The sequence below is a fragment of the Chaetodon trifascialis genome, chromosome 14, assembly GCF_039877785.1.
Source record: "Chaetodon trifascialis isolate fChaTrf1 chromosome 14, fChaTrf1.hap1, whole genome shotgun sequence".
NCBI classification, from domain to species: Eukaryota; Metazoa; Chordata; class Actinopteri; order Chaetodontiformes; family Chaetodontidae; genus Chaetodon; species Chaetodon trifascialis.
Genome location: NC_092069.1, coordinates 14,998,662 through 15,016,320, shown reverse-complemented (window position 1 = coordinate 15,016,320; position 17,659 = coordinate 14,998,662). Strand labels below are relative to the sequence as shown.

Below are 17,659 nucleotides of genomic sequence, written 5' to 3'. Positions count from 1 at the left end.
ATGTGAGGTTGGCAGAATACACGCTGAAGATTGGAGTGCTGTCCCAGTCTTTCATATTATGTTTCCATATACAGTGAAACAGAAGTGTTTCCCCTGCATCTGATGCATGTATACAGTGTGTGTGTTGTATTTAAGGATCACAAAGTCAACATAGCCATATGGTAATTACAGGACAAAGCTCTCAAACATGGTGCGTACCAGCACACATCTTCTCTCTCTCTGTCATCTACTCTGTCTTGCCTGCTAACCCAACTGTTGTTCATGCAGTAAATTCAGCCATGAGAACATCGTTCGCTGCATCGGCGTCAGTCTGAACATCCTGCCACGTTTCATCCTGCTGGAGCTGATGACCGGAGGAGACATGAAGAGCTTCCTGAGACAGAACAGGCCACGAGCTGTACGTCTGTACAACACATTCTTGTGTGTGTGTGTGTGTTTGTTTGTATGTATGTGTGTTTGTTCATATGTGCGTTGCACTAAATTGAGCTGTGCTGTGTCCAGGGCCAGACCTCCTCTCTCACCATGCGGGACCTGCTGCAGATGGCCAGAGACATTGCCTTTGGCTGTCGCTACCTGGAAGAGAACCACTTCATTCACAGGTTCAGATCCACACCCAGTTATTACCGCTAAGAGCTCAGTTTAACTACAAACTGAACGCAGGGATCAACAACACTGAAGTAAAATGTGGTGTCAGGGCTACGCTCTCTTGTGTGTAATTATGTGAGTTACACATAAAAAATGGTTCATCATTTTGTGTAGCTGAGATTTCATTTTGATTATAATAAATTCTGCAAAAAAACAATTAAAATGTCAATAAGACAAAAATGGTAATGGATGGGGAAAATGCAACAGTTCTGTAATTTCCCAGGAGACTGTGTGCAATTATTTACATTGACGAGGCTCCGTCGCGCAATCAGTCACACATCTGATAGATTTTCTGAGCTCTTCTCACCACAAATGCACCTTGTTAACTTTAAACTACGGTGGTGAATAGTTTCTGCCAGCAGGAAAAATCATCAAAATTGATCCGATGTGGGATAAATAAAGTAGTTCTTAGTTATTTTTCAACTAATTTTTGAAAAAGAGCCTTACTTATTATTGTTTGGTAAGTTCATCATGAAGCAACATTTTGTAACATAGCGTGTGTTTTTCCAGAGACATTGCTGCTCGAAATTGCCTGCTCACCTGCCCGGGGCCAGACAGAGTAGCCAAAATTGGAGATTTTGGCATGGCACGAGACATATACAGGTCTGTATGTATCAGTTGACAGAGCAAAGCAAACAGGAAGATTTATGATGATGGCTGTCAGGGTGCTGGAGTCCAGGCAGCGTTGGGTTGATAACCCATAAATGGGGGAGCAGTTGGAAAGCTATTTTATGTCCTCCTCAGGGCCAGATCCGAAATATACTTGGAGTTCATGACCTTGTGGTATTTACCTTCTCTTCTTCTAAAAAATGACGATGAACAGAAATTCCTCAATCGGATTTTTTGTTCTTTTCCCAGAGCCAGCTATTACCGGAAGGGTGGTCGTGCTATGCTGCCAGTCAAATGGATGCCACCAGAGGCCTTCATGGAGGGAATTTTCACTTGCAAAACTGACACATGGTATGATTCCTTAATACGTAATACTGTATAGGAAGGCTCCAAGAGTATGAATCCACAAAGAGGAACTGTCTATGATTTAAGAAGTGCGAACTGGTTTGAGCCCTCTTGCTAAAGAGTGTATTACCACGAACTGATAAATTCTTTGGTAAACGCTGAAGATTATGTGTTCATGTTGATTTTTGTCACACCGCTCGCAGAGAACATTATTCAACATTCAATATTGAGCATTAGCAATCTTTCTCTAGACAATACGCAACTCATACCAGATGTTGACATATTGTTGAAAACAGATCATTTTTCATTTCGAACAACGTCAGAGACAAATTGTTCTCTCGAGTGGTGACAAGTATCCCAGCAGCTAACTGCTGCTGCAAATCAAGTTATTTTATTTCTTAGCAAAACCACGCAGACCTAAAGAGTGCTCCACATCTAAAACTCAGTATATCAAGTGAACGTCTTTACGTGACAGGACATCATCTGGATTCATGACTCAGAGCCAACAGAACAAAGAGCACAGTGACGATCAGGGTCCAAACCGCTTCTGCAATGACAAAGAAGTCAAATATTTTAAGACGGACCAAACAATGTCATTATGTCACTTTTGAAGACAAGTTTGTTTACAGATCAAGTCTGAACAAAAAAGTGTGAATTTTGTTGTTGCAATTAGAATTTTTATGTTGGTACTTGGTACACATGGGATGTGTACATCATCAGCCAGACATTTGAGTTAATCCACAAAGAAGCACATTGTTCCTTCTCACTTAAAGCTGTTTGGAAGGAGTCATTTTCCAGTAGGACAGTGACCCTGAGTCCATTCAAAAACAAAGTGCGCCGGCTTGTGATTCCTCCCAGGTACCAGAACTCGACCTGAGTGAACAAATGAATGATACAGTCTCCTCCAAGAAATGGAATTTAGCTAAATATATTATTTACTTCCTGTAAGTGTTTCAGACACATCCTGGCAGTGCTTTCAGATTTTGGGACTCAGCTGCAATAATACTGTAGGCAAAAAACATTCATTTTGTGAGCTGAGGAGGTTTGAGGTTAAATGCATAGGAAGTGCTTTTAGCCGGTGCATGATTACATCTCCAGCTGCGTGTTCTTTGGTGAAATATAGTTTTGATTCCGCTATCCTCAGTCTGAGAAACATGAGAACAGGGAAGGTTCAGTATGTGATACATGTCAGCTCAGTTGTTGATCTGTTTCTCCCCCTGCAGGTCATTTGGAGTGCTGCTGTGGGAGATCATCTCTCTGGGTTACATGCCGTATCCCTGCAAAACCAACCAAGAGGTGCTGGAGTTTGTCACCAGTGGAGGCAGGATGGATCCTCCCAAGAGCTGTCCAGGACCTGTGTGAGTGCTGACAGAAAGTCCATTGAAAGAGCCATGCCTGGATATAAAGTTCAATTAGGGCACAAGTGAGGGGATTTTAGTCAGACTTGAGGTGCTCTGCATTTCTTTGCCGTGTCAGGCAGGTTTTCTTACTGTAGGTGTTTCACAAATTCCCTGCCAAGCAAAACAGATCCTGCAGTCAGTTTACTCTGAGGACTTTTCTAACATTATAGCTACATTTATGAAAGGTTTGTTTTCTTTGTCCACTTAAGATTAATAGCCTGTGCATCATACAACTGAATGCACAAGACTTATTCCTCATCAAAAATCTGCTTTGTCTACCACCTGATGTGTAATTGAACTTTCTGGAAGTTTTTTCTACTTCTTTTCTCTCTCAACACTGATGTATCAGCAGTGAGGAAAAGGACATTTATAATTATGATAATACCACTCGTCTAATAATTCCACATTTACATGACAGTTTATTTAACATACAGCATAAACAAGATACCTGAAATTTGCATCTGTCACTCTGTAGCTATCGGATCATGACCCAGTGTTGGCAGCACTGTCCCGAGCACCGGCCCAACTTCTCGACTATCCTGGAGAGAATTAACTACTGCTCACAGGTACATAAATGTCACACCTGTCTGTAGAGACATTAAATTGTCATTAGTGGTATATAAATTTAATTTAAATTTCCTGTCCTGTTTTTTTTTTAATTTCCTTTCCACTTCACTACTCTGCATCAGGACCCAGATGTGATCAACACACCTCTACCAGTGGAATATGGCCCCACCGCAGAGGACGATGGTGGCAGAGTCATCCGGCCCTCTGACCACACCTCCACCAGTCTCACTCCACTCCTGGTGTCCCATCCTGTTTCCCAGGATTCCTCCTCCCAGCTGGGTCTCTCCTCTCTGGGCCTGGGTCCAACCCCTCTTCCTCCACAGCCTACCAAACCCCGTCTACTTCTCCAGAGAACCCAACCTGTCCACCATGAAGTGGTGTCATGCCGTGAGGCTCTGGAGCCGTGCTGGGCTGAGCCTGTGCCTGCCCCTGGTTTGTCAGCAACAGGCGTGTGCGCAGGAGGCCACTGGCCTCACCCCGAGCCTCCTCATCACCGCCCTTGCTCCAGAAACAGCTCCTCCTCAGGCAGCCAGAGGCTGAAGAACAAGACAAAGAACCTATGGAACCCCACCTACGGCTCCTGGGTTTTGGAGAACTTCAGTCGGAAGAAGACACTTGCTCACACTCAGTCCATGCCGCTCTCAAGCTCCTCCTCCAACACACACACTTCTCAGACCTGCAGTCCAACCTTAGAGAGCAACCAGGCTGGGTGCGACAGCGCTAGCAGCACCCACCTCAGCCCTTCTAGCCACTGCACCTCCTCAACTCCATCCCCTTCCTGCCAGGCTCAAGCTGCCACGAGCATGTCCTCCAATAAGAGCCCAACAGGTGGCAGCACAAAAGCTGGTGTGGATCTGGCGAAGCTCCAGAGTTTCCCCTGTGGCAACGTCAACTATGCCTACGACGAGCAAAGCTACGAGGCAGAGAGCCTGCCTTTAGTTATGCCCAAAGCCCCAGAGGCCATCACAAACACCAGCTCTGCCCCCAGTGTGTCTTCAGGGACAGGCCTGGGACTGGCCTTAGGCCTCCACACCACCTCGTCTCTTATGCCGAAGTTGCTGCTGAAGCGCCACGCCAGCTACGGACACGAAGACGTCAGGAGACACACCAAAGCTGAGAAACCCACTCGTGACCGAGACTCTGGCTTTTCTCTGTCTGAAGACCTCAGCGTTACCCCTATCTAAGAAATGGCTTACCATAACGTGGATTTTGATTGCTGTTAAATTAAATTTCACATGGAGGCTCTTTTCTCACGGCCTGAGACAAGAGTTCTGGAACAAGAAGCATGATCGTGAGGGCTCTGCCAAGGTCTGAGAGTGACAACATCAAATCATTAGTTTTTGGACTGCTGGAAAACACACTGGAACACTCACATGCACACAAACCCTCCTCTGCACTGTGATACAGAAAGCCAACGCTGGACTCGGAGCCCTTTCCTGGCCTTCTGGTACACTGGTAGCTGAACACTGAAGCTGAATCACTGCAGCCCGCAGCCCCACGCTTTCTCCATGTCTACATCGCTGGTGATGGCTGCCGTACATAACTGCTGTAATTGGACTTCTTTTCTACCTGTTTTTGTTTTTTTCATGAAAGCTCTGGTGGTATTATATGTTGCATCATAGTAAACAATTGGTTGGAATTTGTAGTATTCGTTGTACAGTATGACCAGAACAAGTCACAAATATTGAGCCATTGGGAACAAAATCTCCATCCTTTTATTATTTTAAAAGGTTAAAATTCAGAAAGTGTTGTAAAGTATACGCACTTAAAGGACGTTAGGGTACAACTTGGTTCACTAACATGATTCTGATTTGCTTTCACCCTAAATAATGTGAAAACACATACACCTAATATCCTGCAATAACATGTATTTTGTGACAATGTGTTCGACGGCCTCTCAGTTTTCCCTCCAGAGCTTTTTTAGAAACAGCCGTTTGGCAAAAACTCAGCACAGGGTTTGCTTACATTGGTGTTTCCAAAGCTTCCTGAGCATATAGAGTTTGTTTAGTTGTCATGGAGATGGTTTGGTTGTTTATTATGGGATTTCAGTCATGTGATATCAAGGGGTTTATAAATGAGGAGATCATGAACCCTGTTTTTGTTCAAGGATTATCTCCAATGTCAAATGTGAATCTGTCTCCAGCCACCCACTGACTCCGGGTCAGTCATTTTGACTTCTTCCAGTGGATGGTGCTGGTTTTGTTCACTGGCTGGCTGTCCTGGAAACCTCATGTTGAAAGCAAGTGCTCCTGGCCAAGAAGTAATCCCACACAAAGCCACCTACACCCACTTTTGCTTTCTATGTAGATTAAAACAAAGAAGGTAAAACGTGTTTGGTGAGCTTTAGAGAACCAGGCTAACCGTCTCCTTCTGTTTCCAGTCTTTGTGCTAAGCTAAGCTAACCGGCTGCTGGCAGCATATTTACTGTACAGACATGAGAGCTGATGTGGGTGCTCTCATCTAACTCTTCATAAGCATATTTGTGACTTAAAAATCACTGGATGTTCTGGAAGTAAGCAGAACTGCCAAACTACAAAGATCTTGACTTTACTTTGTATATTTTTGACTATTCCTGACCCTCTTTCCCTGTGTCCCAATATTTACTTGGACTCATAAATGTATAAGCGTGTAGAATTTGATGACGACCATGCAGCTGTGAAAATATTTGCTATTTTTGTACTCACTTCCGTACACTGGACTAACGCATTGCCTTTGTCGCTGTTTTATCATTTATTTGAATGCATTTATGTTAATGATGGAGCTGGATTTGTAGTTGATCACTGCCATTAAGATACCTCTACACTGCATCTACCGATGTCGTGCTGGTAGTACCTATGTTTACTCAGCAGGGGGAGGTATTCAGCTTTGATGTACCAAACATGCTGCTGCAGGTATCTCAGTTCAAACAATTAATCAAAGATATAATTGTAAAAATCTCTATTCAGTGTTTATGTTTTCAGGTTAGTCTTATTTAATCAATTTATTTGGTAGTTGTATCTGATATGTCTTTATTTTCATCCTAAACTTGTCAATAGTTTATTTTTTAATATGTTGAGTGAATGGGAACAGCTGTGTGAAGTTTCCATAGGCTTCCTCTGTGTTTTTATGCTCAGGCCTGCTGATATTAGTGTTCATCTTAGTTGCTCAACAGTCCATTTGGATTTTAGAAAAAAGGCTCACATAGTTTTCTAAAGGCTTTTTTAGCAAGACATTTGTGCCATTTAGAAATGTTGATAACTGAGGAATTACTGATTTCTTTCACAGAGGAAAATCATCCTCATCCTCCTCGCAGTGTTTGTTTTTATGGCCTGGTGCATTTTGTTTCACACTCACCGAAAAGTTGTTTTTTCTTCATTCTTTAAGTAGCTGAGTGCGTTCTGCCTCAACCAAAAATGCATTCTATGCAATACACAGTCTTTCACACTTTCATCTAACCTAACTGTGTCCCAAATAAATCAATATATATTGATCTTATTTGTGTGAGCTTGATTAGTTACAGAGTTTTGTGCCAATGATACAAAATGAAAATGAGTGAACTCGGTCCTGGCCGACATATTAAGACACCACGATAGTGTTTTATTATTGAAAATAAATGTACAACCCTGATTCCACAAAATTTGGGATGGTGTGTATTACATAAATAAAAACAATCAGGGTTATAACAGTATTTTCCCTTTTAATTCCTTAATTAGATTTTCATTCATTTCATTCGCAGAACATCTCTGACCAAACAATGTGCTGTAACACACTGCTGCATCAATATTCAACAAGGTTTGCAACAGTTCGAGAAGTGAAAATAGGTAAAGTTTAATTTGAATTTTGAAGTTTAAATTAAAATTTGTTTGCCAGAATAAAAGAAAGTGGAAGAAACATACATTGATATATAATAGGACAGATTGTCAGAACAATGACAGATACTACTCTTTAATCATTATACAGTATGCAGTACTATTGACAATGTGTCGTCATCCGACTATGAGATCTGTGAGCCAGTCAGTTTCATATTGCGCAGTATTTCTCCTTTAATATCACAGAGTAACATCAGTGCTGAGGGGTCGCTGAACTGAGTTTGTGACTTTCTTCTTGTTAGATTTCGTATTTTATGAGCATTTCCTTCACATGTAAAACCTCATCCCCTTCATGAAACTGAAATGCAAAATCCCTACATTTTCACTTGTTTGTTTTGTAGGAAGTTGAATTAGTGTCAGTCCATTTGCTTAATTGTTCAGTAACTAGATTTGACAAATAGCGACAGCTTCTCTGCTCCTCTGTCTTCACTGTCCATCATGTCTTTTTGTCAGTCGTGTCATATACACTAAACATTTCCATACTCTTAAACATTGCTTATAGAGCACCCAGAGCAAATCAACGCACATGAAACCTCCCTACAAGTCTCTGTGGTGTCCATTAAAATAGTCTGACTTCCTTTCACCCCTCTACAGGTCAAATGTCCCTGACCATCTCTTTCTGTAGTTTAGCTGTTTTCTTTGGAAAATGAGCAAAAGGTTTCTTGGCTTGTCCCTTCATTGCTAACAGACTCCAGCGTGTGGATGAGGTTTTCCAGCCCCCACAGGTAGCCATCCTCCCGGTTGCCCTCCTGCCAGGGAATGTCATGGTTCAACGTCTGGCCTTCTGGTAACGCTGTGGTCTTGCCAAAGTCAATAATCCAGACCTGGGCATTGCCCGTGTGGTCATGGATAAAGAGGAGAGAGCTGCCGATGACCTACGAAAACAAGAAAGGTTATTAGCTTCTGCTTTTCTTCTGTCTGCTTCTATTAATCTGTCAATCCTTCAACACAGATGACTGACAAATTAAAGGAAAAATCTGAATCATGAGTAACGCAGCAGAAGCTCCATACAGCAGTGAGGAGGGAGGCTAGGAGGGCAAAAATAATAAACAGTTGAAATGTCAAACTTCAGCCACTCCAAATGGTAGCACAAACTTGACCATTCGCCTAAAAATTGATAGTTTAATGGTATGAAAACATTGTGAGCAAACAATATGACTTTAAATTAAATTGAATAACGTCCAATTTAAAATCAATTCAAATGAACAGATTTGGAACCACGGCTGGCGTCGATAAGGGAGTCGGCTACTTGAGTTCATCTGAGAGCTGAATGCTCTGATGAGTGTGAAAATGGCGTGCTACGTGTTTGTCAGCGGACTCCACCGCATCATCAAAACCCAAAATGCCACGATTCATATTGGAGAAATGGTGTTCAGTCACTTTCGGACTCTCAGATGAAGTCCCTGCTGCAGCACTTCACGTTCGCTTTTGCTTTCATTCGTCCCTCATCTTTAGTTCAGCCATCACCTCGTGCTGTTTGAAGAACTCAGACGTCTTCAGGGCCTGCTGGATCTCCTTCAGTCTGCTCAGGTAAGACATCTGCATGTCGAGAAAACACAGTGATGTTACCTTAAACATGAGTGCTACCTGAAGCCCATGAGTTCATTTAAAACACATTAAAATTTAAATGTATGGGCGCTCCTATAGCTCAGCTGGTAGAGTGTGCGCCCCCTGCATCAAGTCCTCTGCAGTGGCTACAGGCTTGACTCCTGCCTGCGGCTCATTTGCTGCGTGTCCCACCATATTAGGAAACTCGAGCAGCATTACAGTGTGAATATTTGCTGTCTGTAATGTAGTTGGAATGACTCTGTGGTTTGTTCTTGCAGTTCAAACACTTTGAAGCTGTTTACATAAATCATTGGAGAGGCTCCAACATTTTTCAAATGTAAAGACTGAGTATACGGAATAATTTACATCAGTCTAAACGCTGAACACGGATGCCTGCAAGACCGCTCTGTGCATATGCACAAGCGAGTATTTTCTGTGTGTATCTTTGCATGCAGGAATATGCTGAACTGCACATGCTTGTGCAGAGGCGAATTCTTTGCCACGTACTACGATGCTGACGTTCCCTCCAACAAAGTCTTTAAACTCCTGGATGACGTCCTGCTTTGATCTGGTCTTCTTGAAGTCAGTTCGACAGGTGCCGTCACATTTCTGAAAGAGGAGAAAGGGTCCTGATAAGAATATTACACAGTAAAATAACTTCAAAGCAAGTCATTTATGTGGGATGTGAGCAGACATTTTATTATGTTATAGTTTATCATGTGTTTGGGGATTCTGCAGCACAAGCCAAGGGACAGACTTTGGACCTGAGGGGGCTGAATTTTTGTCTACTTGGCCACCTCATCTCTATGATATGCTCTAATGATATGCTGAACATGTAAGCAGACAGTTGCCTATTTACACATCCGGCAGACAGAAAGCAAATTTATTGGGAGTCGTGTTTCTGGACATCAGATTAATGTAAGTCCAACATTCACTCTCTTTCAGCTCTGTTTAAGTCCCTGCCAAATGCTGAGGAGAACATCTGGCCCTTCTGCTGCTAAACACTCCACGATGTTCACCAGCTAGTCACTTGGTTTGCCTTTATCCGCTGTTTGGTGCTGCGCGATGCGATGTACAAGTTTATCAGAGCAGAGAGAAGCCAAAGCGCTCCACTGAGCTGAAGGTAGGATGATTAGTATTTACGGCTCAACTTCGAGCAATGTTTTTCATATCACACACCGTCATTTGAACCATAGTTGGCATTAATGTCCATGTGCAATATCACTCCCACTACCTTGATCCCCTCTATCCTGAAGCCCAGGGTGTTGGTGGAGCTCATGGTCTCCCTCCACTGCATGTAGCGAGGCTTGGTGACGCCTCGCTGGGAGTGCTCCTCAGGAGTCGGCCCTTCGCTGTCCACCTCCACCATTTTTCTGTACAAGTCCTCCCTCGGCTTGGGACGTTCCCGCGCCCGAACGAGCTCCTCCTCCAAGTATGTCCTGAAACAGCAGGAGGAGTAAATCCTTGAGGACCTGCATGTTTAAACACAGCTGTGTTCTCTGCATTTAAATAAGCGGCCACTGTTGTTTGCTTTCAGGGTTGGTCTTCCATTCACACCCTTAGTTATTGAGACGCAAGATGCTAACAATTAGCAGTAACTTACAGCAGACTTTTCACTGCAGAAGACTCTTTTCATTTTTCTGTTGCTGCACTTAAAGTCAGAGATCATCTCCTTTCTAACAGTCACGCAGAAAAAGATGAGCAGTTCATAAAGATGCCATTGAGAGCATCATGCTGAGTGAGAATTGGATTCTGCTGGTCGGACAATGCGGCAGCACATTCCCACTCACCGTATTCATACCAGACAGCAATGTGCAAACAGATGTGAATTTCAGTTTCAGTTTATGAGCTGCACTTCCTCTGCGCTGAAGAGGGAAGCTGAGAGGAGACTCCAGCAGTGTTCAACTGTGTGAGAGTCTCAGTGTGTGTTTGTGCAAGTTAGCGGTTTTGCAACTTTGTGGTTAAGAGTGTTTTTGACAAAAGGGGAGTCTCCAGGGACACCCTGAGTGAGCAAATGTGTGTGTGTGTGTGTGTGCGCGCGCAGAAATACAGACACACACAGACACTTCGTTGACAATGAAAAGGTTTGTTAAAGTGTGTGTCGTCATGTATGTGAATGTAAGTTTAGAGCACATATTCTGCGTGTGTGCGTGTGTGTGTTTGCTTGTTGAACCGGAAGTAAAGCTCTCAGAGGGGAGAACGGTCGTACCTGCAGGCCTGTGCATGCACCAACCTGTGCATGTGCGCACATCCATGTTCGTGTGTGCAATCATGCATATATGTATGTGTGTCTGCCTGTGTTTGTATGTGTGTGTGTGTGTGTGTGTGTGCGTGCGTGTGTGTGTGTGTGCCTGTGCACATGATATAGTGAGGCACCCCACCCGCTGTGGCAGGAAGCCAAGCATATAGCCTGCAGTTACAACAGGTGTTCCCTTGTAGAGCAGAAACGCTTTAGGCAGCACGTCCTGCCACCAGTCTGCACATGTCTCATGAATCCATTTCCACAGAACATGAACAGAAATATCAAATACATAAATACACAAGGAAATATCTGACACTATCACTTCAAACTGGCACTTTGTGTAGCAGAAACAAAACCACAGGCTCACGTCTGGGAACGAATATAACTAGCAATGAGAAATAAATGCCTAAATACCCATTCAAAGTGATTCAATGAAAAGCTCATTTCCTTACCTCACTCCCATCTTGCAGTCCATGACATTGGGAAGATCAAAGTTTGCCAGCAGGTCAGTCATGTGAAGGAAAGACTCTCCATCTTTTTCCACAACGCCGTGGTAGCCGGGCACGAACGGGAGCAGCGCGTCACCCCTCAGCTTCTCAAAACACTGCATCTCGTTTTCCGAGAACTTCTTCAGGATGTTGCCTTCATCTGCTGCTTTGAAGTTACCTGAGATGAGATAAAGACCAAGACTCTGGATTTTCAGGCATTAAGAAGGAGCAGGACAGGAAGCGTCTGTCCTGCTATGTCCGACAATTTGCAAAAAAAGACAAAAAAGTCATAAAACAATATCAAAAAGATGTGCACACAAATACTGACAGCGGAGGCAGCAAGCAGAACAGGACATCAGATTTCGACAGAGCATTACAAACAGCATGCGATACGATCTGAACAGGTCATACCTTTATGCCCGGCTAGCTGAACCCAGTTCAGTTTTCTCCTCTGGGTAGCGCTGAAGGGCCAGTGCACGATCGTCTTTAACTTCCACCACGGCTTGCTCTGGACAATAAGAAAACAAACAGAAGTGAACGGAGTGGAATCGTTGCAAAGCACTGACTCTATCTGACTATCTGTGTGTCCTTGTTCACAACACTGATCTGACAACAGGCAGACGTGCTGTAAGGTCACTGAACCTTGGTCAACCCTCCACTGTCTGAACAGAAATCTGATCACAAAGCAGTTCTACCCAGTAAATCTGATGCCAGGCCTCTGGTTTTCCACTGCGACGAGCCTTCAATCTAGGTCAGCTAAATGCCATTTCTGTGGAAACGCATATCTGTACTCAGCATCTCTATTCAGCATCTCCAGCTTGGTGTGCTGATGGGCTTGAACCTTTGATTCACAGAGTGACGTCTAAATCTGCCGTTTAACATCGGGAGCATAAATGCACAGCTCAAGACATTTTTTTTTATACTTAAATACTTTTGTCTGGTATTTAACACAAAAATCAAGGGTGACACTGGTCTTGCTGCTGACCTCTCAGCTCCCACTGACTGCAACACATCAGAGTAGGACTGCGACTCCCGATTATTTTCATTTTTAATCTGGCAATTATTTTCAGGATTAATCATTTAGTTTAGAAAATGTTACATAATGAAGCAATTTCCCAGAGCCCAAAGTGATGTCTTCTAATTGTTTCTTTTGTCCAAAACCAAAAGAGTCTTCATTTACTCTCAAAAATGACAAAGAAAAGCAACAAATCCTTACATTTAAGAAAGTGAAACCAGTAAATGTTTGACCTTTTTGCTTAGAAAATGAGTGAAAAGATAAATTATCAACATAGTTGGGGATTAACTTTCCTTCAATCGATTAATCGCCGCGGCTCTGAATCGTGAACAAAGAAAAAAGATTATTATTTCTTGGCCGAAATGTTAATTTCTTTCATGGCTGTTTGTCTAAGGACTCTCCTCCCACCATCCTCTCTTTCTCCTTCTTTCTCTTTCTCAGTCTCTCACTACAGTATATGCACACGCACACGCACACAGGAACAGCTTGCATATTTCACAGAGACACAGTAGTGCTTCACACTTATGGGGAACTGCCTGTTTTATTCCATCCCAGAAAACTGTCTGTTTCTCAAATAACACCGAGAGGATTGTATTTCTATGCAGTCTTCTCTGATATAATATGAGAGAAATAAACTCTCAGGCGTCGCAAAGGAAAAGTAATGCATGTTCTTAGATTCGATCTTTGGGCTTTGGAGAGGTCATTTTATTGTGCGTGTTCTGATTGAAACAGGAAATGAAACCGGGATTGTCGTGTCAGTGAAACACTCAGTTCACGCCTGAATGTCTCACAGCTCACCGTCCTCACTAATAGCAGAACTCTGCAGCAGCCAGCCAAGTCTCTCTTAAATGTCAGGCGATATGCTTCACTTACTGCAGGGCTACATGTTTACTGATAATATGGCATCGTCAGGGTGTTTGACTTCCACAAGCAACTTGTTTTATTGCTGTGACTCTTTAACTTTGCTGTCAGTTGGTGCGTGCAGATAATACAGTGAGTTACTTATATGTTCAGCATGTTGCTGGTTGCATTTTGATTGAACTAAACTGGGGTCATGCGGTGTAATGTCTTATCCACAGACTGAGAGTGAATGCAAGCTTAGATATGAGCTGAGTTTTGATGTAAACATAACGACCCTGCAGCTCTACCCTCAATATTTCTATTTTACACATAGTCTAACATCCTCACATTATTCACAGCATGCTGTCCCAGCCAGCCTTGATGATAGAAACCACAAGAGGTTGTACTGATAACACTTAGAATAACATTGCTTTCACTCTTGAAATAACAGGTCTGCTTACTGTATACTGATTGTTCCAGAAAGCATCAGAAATGTATTGTTGCACAAATGGAAATGAGTCCAATCACTGATCTGTGCGAGTCGTGAATAACTGAACAAATCCTTCACATTAAAGTCAAAAACATCTTTAAAAAATGGCCTTAATGCCAGTGGTGGAGGATGTATTCAGATCCTCTACGTGAGTAAAAGAACCAAAACAACAAGGGAAAAATACTCCATTACAAGTAAAAGTCCTGCATTCAAATTCCTACCTCCCTGACTGACGTACATTATTACATGTGATTATCAGATTGTTGGTACTGATGCATCAGTGCCTCAGGAGTATTTTATTTTTGTATAAAAGTACTACTAAGTGAAGAAAATAGAAATACTTGAGTACCTCAAAATTGCTCTGGAGTACAGAAGATGAGTAAATGCATAGTTACTTTCCAGCACAGCTTAAAAGACAGAAAGAAAATAAAGTTTTGTTTACTCTCGCAAATGCAAAAGAATCTAATTCTAGGATTAGTTTGCTCAGTTTCCTCCTGCACGTTGACCTGACCAGTCGATCGCACACACAGACCAGTGAAAGCAAACTTCAGCAACTTCCATCACCACATTTCCAGGGACTGAGGAGAACATCGGTCAGACGATGTGACTCACACAGCAAAGGTTTCGTTGGCCGAGCATCACAGCTCATACCTTCCACGTGAAGCCGTACTGTCGTCCTGAAGTGCTAATGGGATGTAAACCACTGCAAGATTTTTGAAATTAATCACTTGTCCGACTGTCCGTCTGCTCTCTCCTCTGCTGCACGTCCATTAAAAAGCACTTTGCTGTGCACCACTATGGATTTAATCTGTATCATACTTATATTCACGAGTGAGCTCCCAAAAGCTATGCACTGATACGCAAGTGGTTTTGACTTCCTGAAGCAGCTCTTTGTTAAATGTCAAAGGCCAAGGCTCAAATTAGCCACTGACCACAAAAAAACATTATTACACAATAAGATGTTAGCCTGAGCTGCACTGTGTGTGTGTGTGTGGGGGGGGGGGGGGGGGGGGGGGGTGTTGATGTGTGGGCTGGTGTGTGGGCTGAAGGGGCAGGAGCATATTAAAGTGTTTATTTTCAGAGGTGACACAACCTAACATATTTCCATTTTAACATCCAATGCCTTAAGGAACCAAAACAAAAAGCTAGAATGGACTTTTATCTGGGGAAGCCTTCACACTGAGCCAGCAAACACTGCAGAATATCCTACACTCTTCTTTCCCTCTCATGCATAAACACACAAGCTTAACAGGCAGCGTGCATTCAGTCTGCTTAAAACAAAGTGACAGCTACAGGCCTTGTATGGAGAAGGCAGAGAGGAGCGGTAGCACCATAACACACACACAGTGAAAGCCTGAACCTGAGTGTCATGCAGCGACAGCGAAGACAAAAAGCAGATTCTGTTGTTGAGTGGAGAAACGAAGAGGTGACTCACTATGATCACAGGCAACTTCCCCACGAATCACATGCAGAGAAGATGGTCGAGCGAAAGCTCTACAGCTGCAAAATAAATGCTGTTCATCACAAATCTCTAAATGTGAGATATGAGAATTTGTGCTTCGGGAAGGTGTAAAACAGCACCGTTTGAATGCATGTGCGAGCATGTTTAATAAGACTTTAAGAGACTTGTCGGCCCCCTGAAGCTTTATCAGCCAAGAGCGTCAAAGGCAAACAAATTTCCACCCTCAGCGTTGAACTGAGGGCTGGTCCTTCAAAACCAGTGTGTGCTAAAGGAGGGACGCGCAGTGTTACAGTTCCAAACACACAGAATGACTCGCTGATCTGACATTTAACATGCACGAGTTATCCACTTTGTAGAAAAGACTTTAAGGCAAGTAGCAGCAAACAAAATGATGTGCAGTCCAGCAGCTTGCCACACAGCAAATGTAAACCAGCTTTCAGCAGCTTCTTCGTGTTGGTTTAAGTTCAGAGAGCACCTGGGATCACGTGAAAAGCTCTGATAACCCATTAAACATGAGGGGAGATAATGTGATTTCAATGGGGACAATCACATTTCCTGAAGATTATCCTGCTCTCTCTGTGAGGGATCTAAGGGTTGCTTCATCTTTCCTTTTTTACATGATTTTTAACTACAAGAGAAAAGTGGTGTGACTCTGACGAACATCTCAAAACACCACTGATAAGCGCAGAACAGGCAGGACAAGGTAAAAGTGACTCGCTTCCCCAAGAACTTTTCCGCTGTGTTTATGGAACTTGAAAATCCACTAAACAAACTTTGAACAAATGCTAACACTGTAATTGCCTCCTGTCTGTAGGCAGAGATCCCTGAGGTCTTCTGTGAGGAAGTAGTTTGCTGACTGCTGTTGATGTGCTGCTCTGCCTCACATCAACAGCTCTTTAATGCCACTGGGTAATTATAGGAGACACATGAAGACATACACAGGAGGTCAAGGATGGAAATGTGAACTGTTTTCGCCCCAGGAGGCTTCACATGGGTAGACTAACGCTGTAGTCAATTTAGTCATGAATAAAACAACAGCAGGGAATTTATAAGGAGGGTGTTTTAAATTATTTTACACACTCACTGGAGATGACATAAACCATGGTGAAATGATTGACTGATACACCCCTGCCAGTGACCAATGAAAACTCAAGCCAAAGAAGCACTACTAGCCCAAACTTTCCAGCCTTTCCTCACCTCTCCAGCGTCTACCAGATGCTCCAAAGTGACGATGCCTTTGCTTTTGCTCTCGTTGTCGCTGAGTAAGTCATCCTCGGACTCCACAGCAGAGGACCCTGTGGAGGAGATCGAGGAGTTGGACAGCTTCCTGCGCAGAGGACCGTCCACCACATCATCCCAATCCTCCTGCTGCATCTCCCGGGAGGAGCCGCCCCCCTCCGGGGTGATGGTGACCTGCGGTACCCGGCGCGCATCCATCACAGGCGGCTCTCCGGTTGCGGACAGCGGGGCGATTTGAGCGGCTTTCTGAATGAGATCATCGCAAATCTGAGGGGTCTTCTTGGCGGTTCCTCGATCCGAACGCGATCCCTCGTTTATTGCAGAGCCAGAGAGCCCGAGGTCCTTAGAGGTCTTTCTCCTGCACTCTTTGGGCATTGGAGAATGCGAAATCCGTCGTGAGGGCGCACGATGAAAAGCGCAGAGCCGATTCGCTTTAACCTTCAAATCTGGTCATTTCACTTTCAGACACGCAGCTGGAGTTTATTTGTCTGACCGATCCTCTGCGGTACTTCCTCGTTGTGTGTTGTCCGGGTTTTCACACATTAACAAGCCTCTGTCCGCCTCTCCGCTCAGTGCGCACTGTTGGAAAGGGGAACCCCTCTCCGGTGGTAGCTTGGCTTGCGCGCCTACGCGGTTCACACACGCGCGCGCCGGCGCACTCACTTCCACGAGCGTACAAAACGTTTATTATCTTCCGCATTGCCTCTGTCGCTTCCTGATTGAGAATTTAAAGCAGCTAACAGGTTAAGTTTTGAAATAGTTACACACTTTCTTCTCTCTCACGCGCATTATCGCCAAGTTAGAAATCTTAACTACCCGCGAGCATTTTGTTTTAGCTGCTGCATACAAACATCTGTACCGATAAACCTCCTTTCAACGTTCAAACCTCCAAACTGTGGTTTGACCACACAACTGTGTCAC

The 17,659-nt window shown here is 43.7% G+C and overlaps 2 protein-coding genes across 2 annotated transcripts in view; one reads left to right on the top strand and one right to left on the bottom strand.

The window, feature by feature from the left end:
* The window catches only part of ltk (leukocyte receptor tyrosine kinase), a 57,361-nt gene extending 50,321 nt beyond the window's left edge, over positions 1–7,040 (top strand). The window contains exons 23-29 of the mRNA XM_070979649.1: positions 268–397; positions 502–599; positions 1,156–1,248; positions 1,504–1,605; positions 2,823–2,957; positions 3,475–3,565; positions 3,689–7,040. Coding sequence (XP_070835750.1) covers positions 268–397; positions 502–599; positions 1,156–1,248; positions 1,504–1,605; positions 2,823–2,957; positions 3,475–3,565; positions 3,689–4,750 — 1,711 coding nt within the window. The 3' untranslated portion in view covers positions 4,751–7,040. The remainder of the gene's footprint in view (positions 1–267; positions 398–501; positions 600–1,155; positions 1,249–1,503; positions 1,606–2,822; positions 2,958–3,474; positions 3,566–3,688) is intronic.
* Positions 6,090–17,390, bottom strand: itpka (inositol-trisphosphate 3-kinase A). The gene is made up of 7 exons (XM_070979644.1): positions 16,697–17,390; positions 12,104–12,200; positions 11,657–11,870; positions 10,197–10,401; positions 9,470–9,571; positions 8,882–8,953; positions 6,090–8,289 (listed from the first exon to the last, which is right to left on the bottom strand). The coding sequence occupies exons 1-7, from the start codon at positions 17,111–17,113 to the stop codon at positions 8,041–8,043; spliced, it is 1,356 nt and encodes a 451-aa protein (XP_070835745.1). The 5' UTR covers positions 17,114–17,390; the 3' UTR covers positions 6,090–8,040.
* Positions 17,391–17,659: the final 269 nt, after the last annotated feature.

Bases quoted from the DNA above. Each gene is read 5' to 3' on its own strand.
- itpka (XM_070979644.1), bottom strand. From the start codon at position 17,113: ATGCCCAAAGAGTGCAGGAGAAAGACCTCTAAGGACCTCGGGCTCTCT. The intron at 11,871-12,103 runs GTATGACCTGTT...ATCTCATCTCAG, and splicing joins TCAGCTAGCCGGGCATAAAG to GTAACTTCAAAGCAGCAGAT. The intron at 8,954-9,469 runs GTACGTGGCAAA...CTCGACATGCAG, and splicing joins GAGGGAACGTCAGCATCGTA to ATGTCTTACCTGAGCAGACT.